Genomic DNA, 19,853 nt, shown 5'->3' with positions numbered 1-19,853 from the left:
GGTGCAGAGGATCCCAAGCAGCCTCTGCTGATAGCAGAGAGCCCAATGTGGGGTTCGAACTCATAAACCATGAGATCACGACCTGAACTGACGTCAGACACTTAACCAACTAAGCCACCCAGGTGCTCCAGAGGTCCTAATTTTTAAATCTCAATTTCCAATTAAATCGACACTACTGTTAATTATGTGATTCTTATTATCCAAGAGCAATGTGTTTTCGTTCACTAAATATGGGATAGTGAGAACAACCCATGAATTTTTTTACTGGACAATAAATTTACTTTAATCATTTGTCTATTTCTAAGATGAGAAAGAGACAGAGAGAGAGAGAAAAAAGAAAGTTTGGAAGGAGGAAGACCATGAAAAAATTTCCTTCAGTAAGAAAGGGGAAGACTAGACCTCAATTGTACTGAGATGTCTTTCAACATCAGATTGCCCTTAACACCAGAGAGCCTTCGATGCTCAATATTTCCCTGCATTGCCACTAGAAGTATAAGATTGTCAGTCAAAGGGTAAGAATTACTGCATTAAGCAAAAAACTACCTTTCCCCCTTTTGGTTATCTTTGCCCTTACATCCAGAAAAAGAGAAAATTTCTGTTGTAGCCCAACCCAGGGCATCATTCCCCTTGAACTGCCATTCTGTGGCATCCACAAAGCCTCCTGAAAGCTTAGAAAAAGAAGATAAAGAACTGAGAGCATTAATTTTTTTGCTTACTTTCAACATAAGAGTTTAATTAAATACACTTCTGACCAACATCTAGAGGTTCAAAAATGCTACCAAAACTGTACTAAAGTGGAGATGAAAGAGATTAAGAAAAAAAATTCCACTTTCTAATAACACTGGGGAGGAAGAAAAATAGGAGTGGAAGATAATTATAATTACATTCATCTTTATTAATGTTTTAAAATATTAAGTCAACTCCACCTATTTCTACACAACAGCAACCAAGAATAGATTCAAAAAGATTTTCTAACTCCAATTCAGAAGAAACTTGGCTAAATTATGGTATAAGATAGACAACAGAAATATACATATACATATTTAATTTTTAATGTTTATTTATTTTTGAGAGAGAGAGAGAGAGAGAGAGAGAGCGAGCAGGGGAAGTGCAAAGAGAGAGAGACACACACACACACACACACACAGAATCTGAAGCAGGCTCCAGGCTCTAAGCTGTCAGCACAGAGCCCGACGCAGGGCTTGAACTCACGGACCGCGAGATCATGACCTAAGCCGAAGTCAGACGCTTAACTGACTGAACCACCCAGGCGCCCCTATAACAGAACGTATATTTAAAAGGATACCTTTAATACAGCTTAGGAAACACAGTCAATGGTACTGTAATAGTGCTGTGTGGGGACAGATGGTACCTATGCTCATGGTGAGCACAGAATAATGTATAGACTTGTCAACCACCATGTTGTACACCTGAAACTAATGTAACACTTTGTGTCAATTGTCCCTCATAAATAAATAAATAAATAAATAAATAAATAAATGGGTACCTTTATTCTGTCAGTGAACTGGTATTTTTTAATAACCATTTCCTGCAACTGGCAAAAATCTCCATTCAATTCTACTCCATATAGCTGCAGTGCTGAACTGTAAAGATAACCCTGAAAAAGATGAAGACACTGTGATGCAAATGAATTAACTGTGAGTTCATTTCTACCTAAAATTTAAAAAATCAAACTTAAAAAAAATGGAATTCAATAAAGTAAAAATAAAATGAAAGATAAATAATAACTTGTAGTGTATGTAAAACTTACAACTTCAAGAACTTAAAGACTCTTACTGATCAAGACCTTGATTGTAGTTTATTAATTTCTATTATTTAAAAGCAATCATGTTTTAAAAGATTGATCTCTTCTTACTCTTCTTGATAAAACCGTGCATTCAACAAAGTTGGAAGAAAAGTGATCACATACAGATTCTCTGTTTAATACCCTATTTCTGTAATTTCTTGGAAAGTTTTATCAGGGGAAATCAAGAAAGGAGTTAACCCGTGGGGAATATAATGGAAAATCATGCACAGTCTGACACTAGAGGAAGGTGGCTGGAGATGTGTCCTGTTGGGCTTAGGGAAGTCAGTCTGATGTCTGCAATCTGCCAAAGATAACTGACCAATCAGTCAACAAGAACAATCAAGAAGTGACTAGATATTATAACGTATCCATTTTTGGTTGCAATAACAAAAAAAATAATATGGAAGGAAAGGCAAATCATATTCTGAGTATCATTTTACATCAACTAACACCCATGCATAAACCAGATTTGTATTCACAGCTCATGATGGATTTTTAGAATATGTTCAACAGAACGCATGTAGGTATTCAAAAATTTGTTGAATCGGTAACCATATTAATATGGAGAAAAATGACAATATGTTTAAATTTATTGACGCTGCCACATACCTGCACAGCCAGATTTCTTTCAGCTATATACTCTTCCAACAAATCAGAAAATGGACAAGAGTGGAGCAAATATGGTAAACAATCATAACCTCTAATGTTCTCCAAACAAAACCATCTGACAATCTGTATTTTCTACTACAGATATCATTACTAATTATAGAATGTAAGTCTTAACACTAAAACATAAACTAAGCACTAAAGAGTTAACTTTCTGATTAGAGCAGCAACGGATGCTGGGAACTGATGGTGCCTGTTTCTGGTATGAGTCTCTACTGCTGTTGGCCACATGTTTTAACAAGTCTGCTAATGACAACCAGAAACCACATTTAAGTTTTTTGATAAAACCATTTAAGAACATTAGAAATACTCGTGATTTGAATTTTTTTTAAAAAGCCACCTTGAAGTGATACTTCAGAAACAAATGTCTCCATTCAAACTTGAATCACAGAAAATTGGAGCAAGATGTGTCCTTGGATATCATTTAGTTAGCTTATTTACAGGTGAGAAGCTTGAGGCCAGGGTGTTAAGTGACTTGGTTATGGCCATATGCAATTTCCTAGGTTAGGTAAATTTTATAAAAGTTTTAATAAAAGCTCTTACCAAACCTCAGTCCATCAGTAGTGATGGGCAAAACAGCAAAGTGTTATGAGGGTCACCTGCTTCTGTTTTGTTGCTATTCCTTCATTTGTGTCACAGAGACAAACTAGTAAAGGATATCAGAGAGCTGGCCTTTGAAATTCCAAGTCCAGTATACTATTTTAACCTCATTATTCTGTTACTCTAATAAATAAAGCCAAGCTGTCACCTTGGATGGTGGCAGGCAAAATTGTCGCTAGCAGGAGAAGAAAGTATTTTCCAAATGTTGAGTGTGTCCACAAGCTGGACTTTACCCCATAAAGGACTGTGCCAAGCCTGGAGCCAACGTCAACCAAGACCTTTCCCGACAGATCAGGGAGGACATGATGATAAATAAACTTCAATTCCATGAGGGAGAAGGAATGAGAAATAAATCCTGGAGAATTAGAACAGAATAAACATCAAATTGTACTTGGGTATTAAACATTCTCTTCTGTATTTCTAATTCTTTTAACCATATTTATAAAGCGTATTTCTTTTTTCTTTTTTTTACTGTTATTTTTTAATGTTTTAATTATTTTTGAAGGGGAGAGAGAGACAAAGCATGAGCAGGGGAAGAGCAGAGAGAGAGGGAGACACAGAATTCGAAGCAGGCTCCAGGCTCTGAGCTGTCAGCACAAAGCCTGATGAGGAGCTTGAACTCACGAACTGTGAGATCATGACCTGAGCCAAAGTTGGACGCTTAACCGACTGAACCACCCAGGTACCCCTCTTTTGTAATTTTTTAAAGTGTTTATTTTTGAGAGAGAGAGAGAGAGAGAGAAAGAAAGAGGGAAGGAGGAAGGGAGGGGCAGAGAGAGATGGAGACACAGAATCTGAAGCAGGCTCCAGGCTCTGAGCTGTCAGCACAGAGCCCGATGTGGGGTGCGAACTCACAAATGGTGAGATTATGATCTGAGCTGAAGTTGGATGCCCAATAGATTGAGCCACCCAGGTGCCCCTATAAAGCATATTTCATGTTTTTCTCTTCATCAACAAAGGCCATTCAGAGGTTATTTAGAAAAAATTAATGTGATAATTTTGTACTCATTCACTCTGAGCTGTATTAGAGAAGAATAAACATGAAGTCTCTGACATTTAGGGAACAGCTACTTAGCAACCTGTCCCTAACCCTGTGCCCCTCACTTCCTTGTCCTTGGTTTTTCCCTTCTTTTCCCTAGGACTCTTATTCTGTGGGATGCTTCCTAACTCCCATACCATCTGGCTTTCTCCCCTTATCCCAGAGCAACCACAGAACAGCCACACACTACTGCATAGAACACACACTATCAAATGAATGACCATCTCTGGAGTTGTGCAGTGTGGCAGCCCTGACCAACCTAAAATGTGTTCTGGAGTGCAGGAGGAGGCTGGTATGAGGGGAGGCGAAGATATTCCCATAAATTATTTTTATTTCTGAGTTTAATTGCTACAATTTTTTAACTGCTACAAGCCTCCTAGCTCATCTCACTCCATTGTTTGTGTAATCAAGTATCTGGAAGAGCCTGAGTATATTTTTTAAAGACTTACTATATTATGTTCTACATAATATAATGGTAGGAAGGGGAGATACTTTGGCTGTAAGTAATAGATGGTGGCAAAGAAAATGGGAAGCAGGCAGGCTAATCCCTTGGAAGAAAATAAAGCGTTTGACCACTACTATCCTTTTCTGCCTAGAATCCTCATCCTCACTACCCTCTTTGTAACATTAGTGCTTCTGCCTTGGGTTACAGAGTCATTATTAGTGTCTTACAGCTAGACAAGCCCCTTTTCATAGGAGAGTTCCACAAGATGATAGTTTTTTCAGATTCACTGTAGTTATATGGGCTGGCCTGTACACCTAGTCACTATTTACAACCTGATTTCTATGGGAAAATGCATGTATTTTCCCACAAAATGCTTTGTAATTTTCAAATTTCTATGTGTCAAACATATCTCTTCTTTAGACTTCTGCAAATCAGATCTGATACGGTATTATAGTTGTAATTCACTTTTTAGTTTTCCTTTTATGGTTCTTATCCAAGTCCTTTTCTATTCTTGAATTTTAACTATCTCAAATGGAAATTGTGAGTACTATCTAAAAATAGAATCTTAAGTAAATCAGGGAAGTTTAATTCCCCATTATAATATAGATACAATATATTTGTATTAGCAGCACATTACAAATTTGGTAGTAGTCAACTTTTGACAATGATATTATCTGAGATCAGTAATATCAACACAAGATTACTTACCTGGAGGGGTAGGCCACTATAAGCAATAACTAAATCTAAGTGACCAGGAAGATTGAAATAGCATGTCTAAAGCAACAGCCTAGATGATCATATCCAATTTGAACAAAGAGTATATTAACAGAAGAGTTAGCATATTAGCAGCATGGGGTTAGTCTAGCTTCCCATTTGAGACGTAAGTGTTGCATCTTAGGGGCAGAGAGGCAAGAGACTTTCTGTCACTAGAGCTGTACTCTCTTATGGACTGGAGATGTTTCACTAGGTCAAATCATGGCCTGAATAAACTCTTTCTCAAGATCATCTTTTTAAGAAAAAATAAAAAAAAAAAAGTTTTTTTTGATGTTTATTTTTGAGAGAGAGAGAGAATGTGAGTGGGGAAGGGGCAGAGAGTGAGAGGGAGACACAGAATCCAAAGCAGGGTCCAGGCTCTGAGCTGTCAGCACAGAGCCCAATGCAGGGCTTGAACCCATGAACCATAAGATCATGACTTGAGCTGAAGTTGGACACTTGATCAATTGAGCCACCCAGGTGCCCCTAAAATTTTTTTAAAATGTTTATTTACATTTGAGAGAGAGAGAGAGAGAGAGAGACAGAGAGAGAGACAGAGAGAGAGACAGAGAGACACAAGGGGAGACAGAATCCAAAGCAGGCTCCAGGCTCTGAGCTGTCAGCACAGAGCCCCATGAGGGGCTCGAACTCATGAACGGTGAGATCATGACCTGAGTCAAAGTTGAATGCTTAATCAACTGTGACACCCAGGTGCTCCCAAGATATCTATCTCTGTCCTCTGAATCCATGCCCATCCAACAATATCTGGTTACTATCTTTTTTTTTTTTAACGTTTGTTTATTTCTGAGGGAGAGAGAGAGACAGAGAGAGCGCAAGGAAGAGACAGAGAGAGAGAGAGAGAGGGAGACATAGAACTCGAAGGAGGCTCCAGGCTTTGAGCTGTCAGCACAGAGCCCGACGTGGGGCTGAAACTCGTGAACTGTGATATCATGACCTTAGCCGAATTTGGACGCCCAACCAACTGAGCCACCCAGGTGCCCCTATCTGACTTCTCAAGTAGATGCTTTTATAAGAACATTTCAGCCCCCCTGCAGTTATAGTTCTCATTGTAAATGAATTAACATTATGGTTTATCTATGAATTTCTTGTGAGTTTGGAAAGTATAAGTTGGTTTCCCTGTACTCAGTTATTTCTGATTAGTTTCTGGACCTGAAAAGTCACTTCTGTGAAAAGCAGAGAGATCCTCCCTGGAGGCATAAAGTGGCCTAACTTTCCTGGGTAAGATTTCTATTTCGCCTCCCTAAACCTTAATAATTGCTAATGGCTACGTTGGAGGTTGGCCTTTTCCTTTCAAAAACCATTGAATGCCTTGGTCAAGAGTTTGCATACTTGGGCAACTGGGTGGCTTAGTTGATTAAGCGTCTGATTCTTGATTCGGCTCAGGTCATGGTCTCACAGTTGGTGGGATCAAGCCCCACATCAGGCTCTGTGCTGACAGTGTGAAGCCTGCTTGGGATTCTCTCTCTCCCTCTGACCCACCCCTGCTCGCAGGTGCTCTCTCAAAAATAAATAAACTTAAAATAAAATTAATTAAAAAAAAGAATTTGTATTCTCATGAAATGTAAAGAAAAGACACAAAATCATCAGGTTTGCATAGTTGAATGCCTACCTAAAGGTGCAGTCTGGTGTGAGCCACACACCATACAGTAGTTTCTGCTCATTTTTCCTTCCTCACATAATGAATCAATAAAGTCTTCATCATAAAGGAATGCATCAACGTGAACTGTGGGTTCTGGCTGCTGCTGTATCTGGTGGAGAGAAGAAGAACTTCAAAAGAAACAAAGTACAAAGGAGTCTCTTTTTATTGCTAAATAAGGCAAAACATCAGTGGTTCATATGCTAAAAATCTGAGAGCAACAACAAGGCACAGAAAGACAAGTTTCACTTATTGAAGAGCAACCCTGTTCTTCTTTCATTTTATTTGAGACAATTAGAAACTTTTAAGTTGATGCAAAATGATGTAAAACATGGCCATGAGAAATATATAAAATTTGAGTTAAAGGAGTATTTTGAGACCATCCTGTCCATCCTAAGTAGTATATTTTACAGACAAAGAAACTGATACTCAGATTTCTCCAAAGAAAACGACCATAAGAAAGAATTGAAACTAAAACTAATACCACGTTCTTCTGAGTCCTACATGTCAGTGACTACCCATCAAAATACTTAGCAAGTAATCTTAGCCCAGAGACAAAGTTTTCAAATAATAAAGATGTTAGTAAAATTTCTTGCTGACAATTAATAGCCCTTTATTAATACTAGCAAAACATGATATAATAGCAAGTGGCTACAAAGAAAAAATGTCTGATTCTTTTTACCTTAACTATAATAAAGAATCAACCTATTTACTTAGAGACCTACAAAATTATATCTATACCTACACATACATGAATCTGTTATACGTGTGTAAAATGTATGAACATACACAAGGACCAGAAAGAAACAAAGGAAGATAAAAATCATTTGTTAGAATAAGGGATTATGGGTCAATGATTACAGGCAATGAATATACTTTTTCCTTGTTTCATATATTTTGGTATATCATGCCACTGATACAGGACTGCCTTATTAATAACATCCAAACTATATTACAAATACTCTCTCAGTTTTTACACTATTCATTACTTTCCACCTTTGAGAATCCACTCTGAATGACTGGATGTTTACTAAGATTTGCTAAGTGTTCACAATGTGCACAGCACTATCAAAAATTTATGGGATTTAGTTCTTCTGCTTAGGAATTTGCATGCTAAAAAACCACATAGAGAGTTGCTGTTTTCAGATTAGTGGGAGAAGGATTATTATTAGCTTTGCTTTAGGAAACAATATTCCTAGCATATGTACCCCATAAGAGTTGAGATCTGAAGGGACTTGAATGAGGGGGTTGTCTGGATAAGAAAAATGGGACTTATTTTAGGAATAAAGGAACTGGATAAGCAAAAATTGTACAGTGCAAAAGCAGGAGAAGGAAACAAAAAGATGAATTTCACCTTTGATAAAAGTGAGGGAAATGGAACAGGAAACAGAAAACCAGGACAATGATGTAGGCAGGACCAGATTATGGTTGGGCCTTGTTCTGTGGGGGGGTGGGGATGGGTTAAGTGCTTGGCATGAATGGGAGCCAGAGGGTTACAGACTCAAAAGAATTAGGGACACAGCTGAAGAACCAAATGAAATACTGTTTAAAGCAGAATTCAGGACTAATTAGACCAGAGAGGCTGTGGGATTAGGGAAGAATAGGAGTATCCTCAAATAGCACTGAAAGTAAATTAATTTAATGTATTTACTTTTTGGAGCGCTAGATGTTCTGAGGAAAGCATGGTTTCTAGAGGTAAGCAATTCCGAAGGTCTTCTGCTATGTTTTTCAACATAATGTCATTATTATCTTGAGTGAACTCATCAAAATCTCCTGGGGAAAAAAAAAAAAGAAATATCTTTTATGGTTTTGGTCATACCTAAGTAAATACAATGGACATATTTTCCATCAGAAAGCATCAATTTGTAACAATAAATAAGCCTTCTAACCAATGAAATATTCAAATTCTAATAAACGTTCCATTTCAAATAGTGAATTTTTCTTTTTCCCAAATTGTTTGAAAATACAAAACTTAACTATTTCAGCCTGTTCAAGAAGAACAAAGGAATTTAAAATATATATAACATTTTAAGGGCACCTGGGTAGCTCAGTTGGTTAAGAGTCTGACTTCAGCTCAGGTCATTATCTCTTGGTCCATGAGTTAGAGCCGTGCATTAGGCTCTGTGCTGACAGCTCAGAGCCTTAAGCCTGCTAAGAATTCTGTGTCTCTCTCTGCCCCTCCCCTGCTTGTGCTCTCTCTGTCTCTTAAAAATAAACATTAAAATAAGTAAACACATGAATAATATGTAGTATTTAAACTATTTTTACTCGGAAATAGCACTGCCATTAGTTTTTTAGGGTCTTAAACTCACCAGCAAGTGGTTAAATATTCCTTCTCAGACCATACAGATCTTAGTGTAGGAGGCATCACAGAGACTGCTAAGAAGATAACTAAACTGAGTATCCCTGCCTCCAACAAAATGTACCTAAGCCTTAAGATAATAAGCACTAATGGCTGACACCAACTATGTAATAAACTTAACAATGACCATGATGCTCTGCTGCATTTGAGCAGCAGGTAAAATTATCATTAAAACTGTATTTCTGGGGATGCGTGGCTGGCTCAGTTGGTGGAACATGCAAATCTTGATCTTGTGGTCATGAGTTTGAGTCCCTTGTTGGGGTGTAGAGCTTACTTAAAAAAAAAAAAAGCATATTTCTTTTTTGAGAGGGAGAGAGAGAGAGAGGGAGGGAGAGAGGATCCGAAGAGGGCTCTGTGCTGACAGCAGTAAGCCCGATGCAGGGCTCAAACTCATGAACCTCAAGATCATGATCTGAGCCGATGTCAGACACTCAACCAACTGAGCCACCCAGATGCCCCAAAAGAAAATATTTCTGATGGCTATGGCCTACTTCTGGATGATCTGGCAAAAAGTGGAGGGGTAGATGAGGTAAGGGAGAGTATGTGTAGCAATAAAGATGGGGAAGGTCTAGTTAAGAGATTGACAGCTGATGAATCTAGGTGAGGGTATAAAAGGGGTGTTTATTGTTCAGTTGTTTCTACTTTTAGGCATGTTTAATATTTTCTGGTTCTAAAAAAGTATTATTTCCAAGCAGCTCATATATAATTTTAAATAGAATGTGACTTATCTGAAAGTAAAATACTCATAAAGTTAGCTACCACTTGGGATGCCAAATGTAGACTGGAAAGTACTACTAGTGAAAATATTTTACCTTTCTCTTAAAAGACTTTCTTATACTGAACTCTTACTAGAGTAAAAGCATGCCAAAGGGTCTGTTTCAAAATAGCTGTAGAAGAAAAACACGGAGATCCTGAAGGTTAATGTCATCTGTCTCCACATTCCCTGACCCTGAATTGTGGGCTGTTTGTAAGTAAGCTCATGATTTGTTCTTAAACAAAAAAATAATTCTTGTGTTGGTTCAGAATGCTATTATCCTGTCACTAATAACAATTAAAAGTTACAAAGCAGGCCAATGGCAGCATAAGGAAATAAGCGGAGGTTTTCTGCTTCTAAATAAAGATACTCTTCTTTTTCACTGTATTATTCGGTGCCTTACACACAAAGGATCTTTCTCTGCATAACTTCTCACTGAGCAACAGTAATACAAAGATTCAGTTTGCTGAACTGATGTGAGAAGGTCTTTGAGCTTTTTTTCTTTCCTCACCTATCTAGCATAATGTTCTAAGCTGTTGCTTAAAGTTATTTCTAGAAGGAGACAAAACATAAAATTATAGAGAAACAAAAATACTATTAAAATTCATTCCAAACTCTTTTAGGTGGAACTTAAACAGCATCTGATATGTGTTTTTCAAAAAATTGGCCTTTTTAATTGTATTTGTAAAATCTAAGTTTTCTCAAGGTGTTAATTAATATCTAACATCTGCTTAGCTTCCTTCCCTCCATAGATAGAACACTGTCTGGGAGTCTCTATGACTCACATTAATTCTAATAATATCACTCCCACCAGTGATCCTTAGCAGGTTCTCTCAATTTGTAAATGGTATCACTAGAAAAGCCAAAAAAAGTCTCATTATGTTAAACTAAGATATTCCCTATCCCAACTTCTTTGGATTTAATTCTGTAACATAAGCAACCATATTAATAAAACATAGTTTTCATGTGCCTTATAAAAGGCAGCCCAGGGACTCCTGGGTGGTTCAGTCAGTTAAGTGTCTGACTGTTGATTGCGGCTCGTGAGACTGAGCCCCGAGTCATGGAGCCTGTTGAGGATTTTCTCGCTCTCCCTTTCTCCCTCTCTCTGCCCTTTCCCTGCTCATGTACCTGCATGCTTCTCTCTCTCAAAATAAATTAAAAACAAGTCTTACAGTGAAAAAGGAACTTAGACTATGACCTATTACCAAATGGCCCATCCATCTATGCATCTCTGATATATACATATGCATACACAGACACACACAGACACACACAGACACACACAGACACACAGACACACACACACACGATAGTTGTTTAGTCTTTGCTTGAACATATTCAGGGACAGAATTCCTTCCTCATGCTGAGCCAGAATCTGACTCTCTATAACATTAACTCATTTTTTCTGAGAGGAATCATCACCTTTAACGCTATACAACATTTACTGAATGAACACTTGAGGCATGCTAGACTTGGTGCTTTTCACACACTATCATTTAATCCTAAAAATCCTATAGGTGGTAACTATGATTATTTCTATTTTGTAACAAAAACAACGAAAATACGAGGTCAGAGGTTCAGTTACTTGCCTCGGTCATACTGGCCAAAAGGTGGAGTTGGGGTTTAAATGCAGGGCTTAGTCTGAACTCTTAATTACTACATCATAGCAAAGAAGGCAGCTGGCTAGTAACAGTTCTCCTATCACTACCATAATCTTCTCTTCTCCCCACCTCTGACCAGTTCTCCATATGATGTGGCAGCCATATCTTTTGCCATCTGCTTGCTGTCTTCTGGACTTGTTCAACAAAACCCTTTAAATATAGCCTTGGAACTCACATTGCCAATCTAGTTCTCTAATCCATGGCTACCTTCGTTTATTCTCTTCTTCTATCACATTGTGGCGTCTAGGGCCCTGGTTACTACTGCTACTGGGTGATTAATAAATTTGGAAGCGATGGTGGCAGTGGAGGCCAAAGAGTGTCTTCAACAGTCATATGTAAAGATCAAGGAAGCTGGAACAATGACAGATGGGAATGGCTGCAAATTCTAAGCCATCACAATCGATTTCCAGCTGTCTCTCTGGTGAAGTATGCTTATTTGAGAGTCAATACTTCAATTAATGTGAGCATTACCAGTTGAGAGATACTATGAAAAGGTGTATTAAATTCAGTCATTTAAAAAAGGTAGTTATGAATGAAGACTGCATTTGTTTAACCCCAATACCAAGGATACCAAGTGAAAAAGAGAACTGGCACCTCTTACCCTGAACAAACTCTGATTCAACCACATTCAAGGGTAAAGAGAGATTTTTTTCAGTTACAGCAATGATTCCTTTTTTTTTTTTTAAGTTTATTTGTTTTGAGAGAGAGAGAGAGAGAGACAGAGAGAGAGAGAGAGAGAGAGAGAGAGAGAGAGCGCACAAGCAGGGGAAGGGCAGAGACAGGGAGAGAGACAGCATCCCAAGCAGGCTCTGTGCTGCCAGCATGGAGCCTGATGTGGGGCTTGAACTCATGAACTGAGATCCTGACCTGAGCCAAAACTGAGAGTCAGACTTTAACTGACCGAGCCACCCAGGGGCCCCAAGCAGTAATTCTTCAGTGTGGCCCTAAAGAGGATCTACATACGGGACTTATGTGGTCCTTAAAGGGCCTAAAGCTGTATGTTCGGTTGTATACATAAATATGTATATTTTTCCAGGAAGAAAGTTTTTAAGAGGTTCAATACTTATAGCTAATATTATTGAGCACTACGGAAATTTTTAGTGCAAGAAGGCTAAAATTAGTCTTAATATCTGTAGTGGTTGGCAAATAACTTATGAAAGGAAGAGCAAAACATTTTTGCCCTAATAATGGCTATAAGACAGGTTAAAAAAGCATGATATGATATTACTGAAGTGTGTAAATCTGAACTTCATGTTATATCGTTAACTATTTACTCTGTTATTAAAGTGGAATTCCTTAAACCATCATTTCTAAAGGCTGTGCAATATTCCACCATTGTGTATGTATTTAACCATTCACTTCTAATGCACATTTAGATATAGCTCTAACTGTGAAAAATTAAGGACACTGCAACTGACATTTTGGCATTCATCTTCTCTTGCATTTCTGATTATTTGCTTATTGTAAATGGTTAGAACTAGAAGTACTTAAAACATTTTAAAGGCTCTTGCTACATATTGTCAAATTTCTTTCTTGAAAGATAACACCAATTTACTTTAACAGAAAAGAATATGTGTTTCATTAAACCCTGCAGCAGTAAATATTACCATACAAACTTTGTTGTTTTAATTTGCATTTCCTTAATTACTGGTGAGGCTGACATCTTTTAACATGTATAATAGCTATTTCAGAATGTGTGGTAACAGTATTATGCTTGGAAAAAGATTAAAGAAAGGTGTTAGTTGCTTGACAGTAAAGTTTTTCTCAAATTACACATGTAGGTGGGAAGGGAGTGGAGAAAGAAAAGTTGCTCTAAAGGGCAACATTAATTCTTTAAAAATTTCCTACCTATATTTAACTAAATATATGAGTAAACAGAAGTCACCAAAACTGATAGTCTACGAATCAAGCCCCACTTTTTATACCTGGTCAGTATCAAGTCCTGCCTTTTTTGCTTGTAAAACCTACTTCCTCTTTATTCCCACTCCAACCACCTCAGCCACAGTCATCACTTCACACTTAGATACTAGGACAAACTCATGACTAGCCCCTTGATCTTGGTTCCCCTACTATAACATACCTTGTACATATATTTTAAACTAATCTCACTCAAACCTCACTTTCATATCACTTGCTTCCCTTACAATTTTTGGATGTCTTTCTACTTTTCAACTTATCAAATCTTATACTAGATATTTAAGACCCTCTATATCAAGAGTCTAACCATCCTATTTTCTATCCTTATTACCCCTAACATAATTTCTGCTCAAGACAGGCAAATCTTGGGGTGCCTGGGTGGCTTAGTTGAGTGTCCAACTTCAGCTTAGGTCATGATCTCGCAGTTTACAAGTTCTGGCCTTGCCGTCCTGCTCTGTGCTTACAGCTCAGAGCCTGGAGCCTGCTTTGGACTCTGTGTCTCCCTTTCTCTCTGCCTCTACACTGCTCATACTCTATCTTTCAAAAACAAAAGAGGCAAATCTCCCCAGTTGTTTTCCATAGTCCTTCCCATTCATACTGTTCCTTTCAACTGCATGACCTAGCTTTTTGCAATAAGGGCCTGTCCAAATTATTTCGTGTCCATGAATTGTTTCTTTTTTTATTAAAATTTTTTTTTAACATTTATTTTTTGAGAGAGAGAGAGAGAGAGAGGGAGGGAGGGAGGGAGGGAGACAGGGTGTGAGTGAGGGAGCGTGAGTCCCCAACATGGGACTGGAACCCGCAAACCGCGAGATCATGACCTGAGCCCTCCAGGCACCTCTCCATGAATTCTGACCTTCGACCTCTAGCCTTAACTTATCCATATTCTTACATCTAATGACTTACAATGCATAAATACAAGGTTTTATACACACACACACACACACACACACATATATATATAACCTATTATTCATTCATATCATGTATTACTCTGAAGTCCCTACTGAAATTTTGAAAATTTATTGAGGGGGGACTTCTGGTCCCAGACAAGATGGCAACTTTCCTCACTTTCCTTTGTTCCTCCCCTCTAACTACAACTAAATACCCTGGAAATAATTCAACAGGCAATTATAAAATAGGAATTGGAAAGCTAGAAAGAAGGTGAACTGTCTAGGGGTCTTAGGACTTAAGAACAGTCACTGCAGTGAGCTCCCTGGATTTTCTTTTCATCTTCCATGTAGCTTGGACTAGGTACCAGAGAAACCAATACCAGAACCACTAACAGGCATAGGAGGAAAAAAAAAAGTATTAAGAAAAGTGTGTTATCTCTTGCCAAAGACTGGTAAAGGGGACAAACAACAGAGACCTACTGAGGAACCCTAATCCCCACTCCACACCTGGGCCAGCAGCAGACTGTCCAGTCTTCAGACCCTCTACCCAGGGGCATAAAAAAACCCAGGTCTGGCACCTCTTAGCCATCTGCTCAGTGGTGGAAAGCAAACAAGGTCCTGAATTGCTTGTCTCCTATTCTCACTATTGGAAGGCAGCTCAGCAAGACAGGGCAGCCCAATGTGTTTCCCCATGCAGGTGACACCAGCATAGATTGAACAAGAACTGCAACAGTGCTAGAGAACAAGGCAAAGTTGAAAACACTGCAAGGACACTGAAAACCAAATTGTTATCAGAGACACAGCCCACAAAAGCAGGCCAGAACCAACAGGTTAGAACTAAGCAAGACAACAAACCGCCTATTGATAAAAAAATTTGAATAGGAACAAAAGTCTTAGCATAACATCCAAAATATCTGAGATATAATCAAAATGATCCTGGCATGATATCCAAAATATCTAGGATATGATGGAAAATCAATTTTTATACAAAGAACAGAAAAAAAAAGTCTTTAACCTGTAAGGGAAGACAGAGCAGGAACGCAGCAGACCTATCCAGAGAAACTTGACAGACCAGAAAGGAGTGGCAGGATATATTCAATGTGTTGAATCGGGAAAATATGCAGCCAAGAATTCTTTATCCAGCAAGGCTGTCATTCAAAATACAAAGAGAGAGTTTTCCAGACACACAAAAACTAAAGGAGTTTATGAGCACTAAACCAGCCCTGCAAGAAATTTTAAGGGGGACTCTTTGGAGAAAAGACACAACAAAACAAAAAAGACCAAAAGCAACAAAGATTAAAAAGGACCAGAGAACATCACCAGAAACACCAACTCTACAGGCAACACAATGGTACTAAATTCCTATCTTTCAGTACTCACTCTAAATGTAAATGGACTGAATGCTCCAATCAAAAGACAGTGCATCAGAATGGATAACAAAACAAGACCCATCTGTATGTTGCTTATAAGAGACTCATTTTAGACCTAAAGACACCTGCAGATTGAAAGAAAGGGGACAGAGAACCATCTATCATGCTACTGTACTTATATCAGACAAACTAGATTTGAAAATGAAGACTGTAACAAAGGGTGAAGAAGGGCATTATATCATAATTAAGGGGGTCTATACACCAAGAAGATCTAAAAATTGTTAATATATATGCTCCCAATGTGGAATACCCAAATACATAAATCAATTAATCACAAACATAAAGAAACTCATTGATAATACCTTAATAGTAGGGGTCTTCAACACCCCACTTACAGCAATGGACAGATCATCAAAACAAAATCAGCAAGGAAACAATGGCTTTGAATGACACACCAGACTGGATGGACTTAACAGATATATTCAGAACATTTCATTCAAAAGCGGCAGAATACACACTCTTCTTGAGTGCACATGGAACATTCTCCAGAATAGATCACATACTGGGACACAAATCAGCCCTCAACAAGTACAAAAAGATTGAGATCATACCTTGCAGGTTTTCAGACCACAACTCTATGAAACTCGAAATCAACCATAAGAAAAAATTTGGAAAGACCATGAATAATTGGGAGATGAAAGAACATCCTACTAGGGGTCGCATCACTTCCGCTCGAGTTCGGCGTTTCGTCGTCTGTGAGAACTCACGCAGTTTCAACATGCCTATTGAGAAGTGTTATTTCTGTTTGGGGCCCATTTACCCCAGCCACGGCATGATGTTGTCCGCAACGATTGCAAGGTGTTCAGATTCTGTAAATCCAAGTGTCATAAAAACTTTAAAAAGAAGCGCAATCCTCGCAAGGTCAGGTGGACTAAAGCATTCCGTAAAGCAGCTGGTAAAGAGCTTACAGTGGATAATTCATTTGAACTTGAAAAATGTAGAAATGAACCTGTTAAATACCAGCGAGAGCTATGGAGTAAGACTATTGATGCAATGAAGAGAGTTGAAGAGATCAAACAGAAACGCCAAGCTAAATTTATAATGAACAGATTAAAGAAAAATAAAGAATTACAGAAAGTTCAGGACATCAAAGAAGTCAAGCAAAACATTCATCTTATCCGGGCCCCTCTTGCCGGCAAAGGAAAGCAATTGGAAGAAAAAATGGTGCAGAAATTACAACAGGATGTGGACATGGAAGATATTTCTTAAAGATCTCACTATTTCTATAAGTGCATTTGAAAATCTCCTTAGGAGACCAAGAACTTCTAAATGATCTCTTATATTTTACATAAGGTCACTTAAATGAAAGGTATTTAAAAATACATCTCTTCTATGTTGCTCATTGCTGTCTGTAAAACATCGGATATTATGGATGTTAGATTGCATTTCCATTGTTAAACCTTCACTGATAGTTACATTTATGTAAATCATGCAAATTCTCTTTGTAAATACAGAAGTGAAGTGTAGGCATAAAATGTTCCTGCCATTTGGGTAATGGCACTATGCAGTATTTATGTAAGAACTAATGACAAAAATATATTTTACACATCCCTAGCCATACATTTGCTTTGCAGTAAAATATTAATTTTACTTTATTAATATTATAGAAGGGGGCTTAAAACAAGGCTAAAACAACCTGTATGTATGATAAATAGCCTTAAGTAATCTTTTATTTTGATTTCAGTATTTGTTTTGGTTTCTTAGAAGAGTATATGAAGCCTAATTATGTTGGAGGTGAGAGCTGAATAGCTTTTTCCTGAAATGGCACTATATACTTTCCACTTTGGAGAACACTCAATTCTGAGATTCCTGATAGAACCAGATTTTTTTTCCAGCTTAGCAGTGGTTTAGAAGTGGAGGAATCCCAGTGCCTTTTAGGATGTTGTGTGGTTTCATTTAAAAAGCTCCAAATTGTTTTTGGATAATAGAATTTATGGTTTTTGTGTCACAAATTATTTGGACCTAAGTTCATATTTTTTGTTTAAAAGCTACTAAAAATGTATTCATTAGCAGGAAGAAAATAACTCCCACATACTACTGAAGTAGGAAATACAATTAAAGAAAAATATATACTGAATAATGTTTTTATATTTCTACATTTTTTGCAACTTTAAGGATATTAAGTAACTCACTTTTTATATTTTTAAGGACAGAACTTAGAATAAATTATAATCTTAGGGTTATAAAATTATAAAGTAATGGCTAAATTTTTAGCCATTTCACTTCAGTATTAGTGAAAAAGTGATCACTGGACAAAGTGTTCAGGACAAAGATCTGAATTCCAGTGTGATTTTTGCCCTTGTGTTCTTATTTGTTAAATATGGGTCATTGATAGACAACGTTATTGATAAAGCAATTAGGGGAAATGATATATGAACTCAAAGACATTTGTTAAATTACTTGGAAGTTTGTACTCCATACTAGATTTATGTTTGTTTTAATATCAACATGTTTAAGGGGTGCCCAGGTGGCTCAGTCGGTTAAGCATCCGACTTCGGTTCAGGTCATGATCTCACAGTTCATGGGTTGAACCCTATGTCAGGCTCTGTGCTGACAGCTCAGAGCCTGGAGCCTGTTTCAGATTCTGTGTCTCCCTCTCTCTCTGCCCCTCCCCCACTCATGCTCTGTCTCCCTCTGTCTCAAAAATAAATAGACATTAAAAAAAAAAAAAAAAGAACATCCTACTAAAGAATGAATGGGTTAACCAAGAAGTTAAAGAGGAAATTAAAAAGCATATGGAAGCCAATGAAAATGAAAGTATGACAGTCCAAATCCTTTGGGATGCAGCAAAGGAGGTCATAAGAGGGAAGTATATAGGAATCAGGCCTTCCTAGAGAAGGAAGAAAGGTCTCAAATACACAATCTAATCTTAAACCTAAAAGAGCTGGAAAAAGAACAGCAAAAAATTCTGCCCCAAACCAGCAGAAGAAACGGAATAATAAACATTACAACAGGAATCAATCTTGAAATCAAAAAACCAGAAGAACTGATCAATGAAACCAGGAGCTGGTTCTTTGAAAGAATTAACAAAATTGTTAAGCCCCTAGCCAGAATGACATAAACCCCTAGCCAGATTGATCAAAAAGAAAAAGGAAAGGACCCAAATAAATAAAATCATGAATGAAAGAGGAGAGATCACAACCAATACTACAGAAATACAAACAACAATAAGAGAACATTATGAACAATTATATGCCAATAAATTGGGCAATCTGGAAGACTGCCCAATGGACAAATTCCTAGAAACATATAAACTACCGAAACTGAAACAGGAAGAAATAGAAAATTTGAACAGACCCATAACCAGTGAAGAGATTGAATCAGTAATCAAAAACCTCTCAACAAACAAGAGTCCAGGCCTGGATAGCTTTCCAGGGGAATTCCACCAAACATTTAAAGAGTTAACACATATTCTTTTGAAGCTATTCCAAAAAATAGAAATGGAAGGAAAACTTCCAAACTCATTCTACAAGGCCAGCATTACTACGATTCCAAAACCAGACAAAGAACCCACTAAAAAGGAGAACTACAGAGCAATTTCTCTGATGAACATGGATGCAAAAATTCTCAACAAGATACTAGCAAACCAGATCTAACAATACATTAAAAGAATTATTCACCACGATCAAGTGGGATTTATTCCTGGGACGCAGAACTGGTTCAATATTTGCAAATCAATCAATGTGATACATCACATTAATGAAAGAAAGGATAAGAACCACACATTCCTCTCAATAGATGCAGAAAAAGCATTTGACAAAATATAGCATCCTTTTTTTTTAAATGTTTGTTTATTTTTGAGAGAGAGAGTGTGCGCTCGCGAAAGTGGGGGAGGGGCAGAGACAGGCAGACACATAGAATCCCCACCA

At 37.7% G+C, this 19,853-nt stretch overlaps 1 protein-coding gene and 1 pseudogene across 1 annotated transcript in view; one reads left to right on the top strand and one right to left on the bottom strand.

Annotated features, from left to right (window-relative positions):
- LOC125909575 (uncharacterized) overlaps positions 1-19,853 on the bottom strand; it is a 43,437-nt gene that overhangs the window by 13,982 nt on the left and 9,602 nt on the right. The window contains exons 2-5 of the mRNA XM_049612903.1: positions 8,619-8,740; positions 6,941-7,079; positions 3,307-3,428; positions 1,508-1,618 (exon numbers count right to left, since the gene is read on the bottom strand). Coding sequence (XP_049468860.1) covers positions 1,508-1,618; positions 3,307-3,428; positions 6,941-7,079; positions 8,619-8,740 — 494 coding nt within the window. The remainder of the gene's footprint in view (positions 1-1,507; positions 1,619-3,306; positions 3,429-6,940; positions 7,080-8,618; positions 8,741-19,853) is intronic.
- LOC125909577 (probable ribosome biogenesis protein RLP24) lies at positions 16,589-17,454 on the top strand (annotated as a pseudogene).

The sequence above is a fragment of the Panthera uncia genome (genome assembly GCF_023721935.1).
Source record: "Panthera uncia isolate 11264 chromosome B3 unlocalized genomic scaffold, Puncia_PCG_1.0 HiC_scaffold_1, whole genome shotgun sequence".
Lineage (NCBI taxonomy): Eukaryota > Metazoa > Chordata > Mammalia > Carnivora > Felidae > Panthera > Panthera uncia.
Note: the sequence above shows the minus strand (reverse complement) of the source record. Positions and strands in the feature narration are given on the sequence as shown.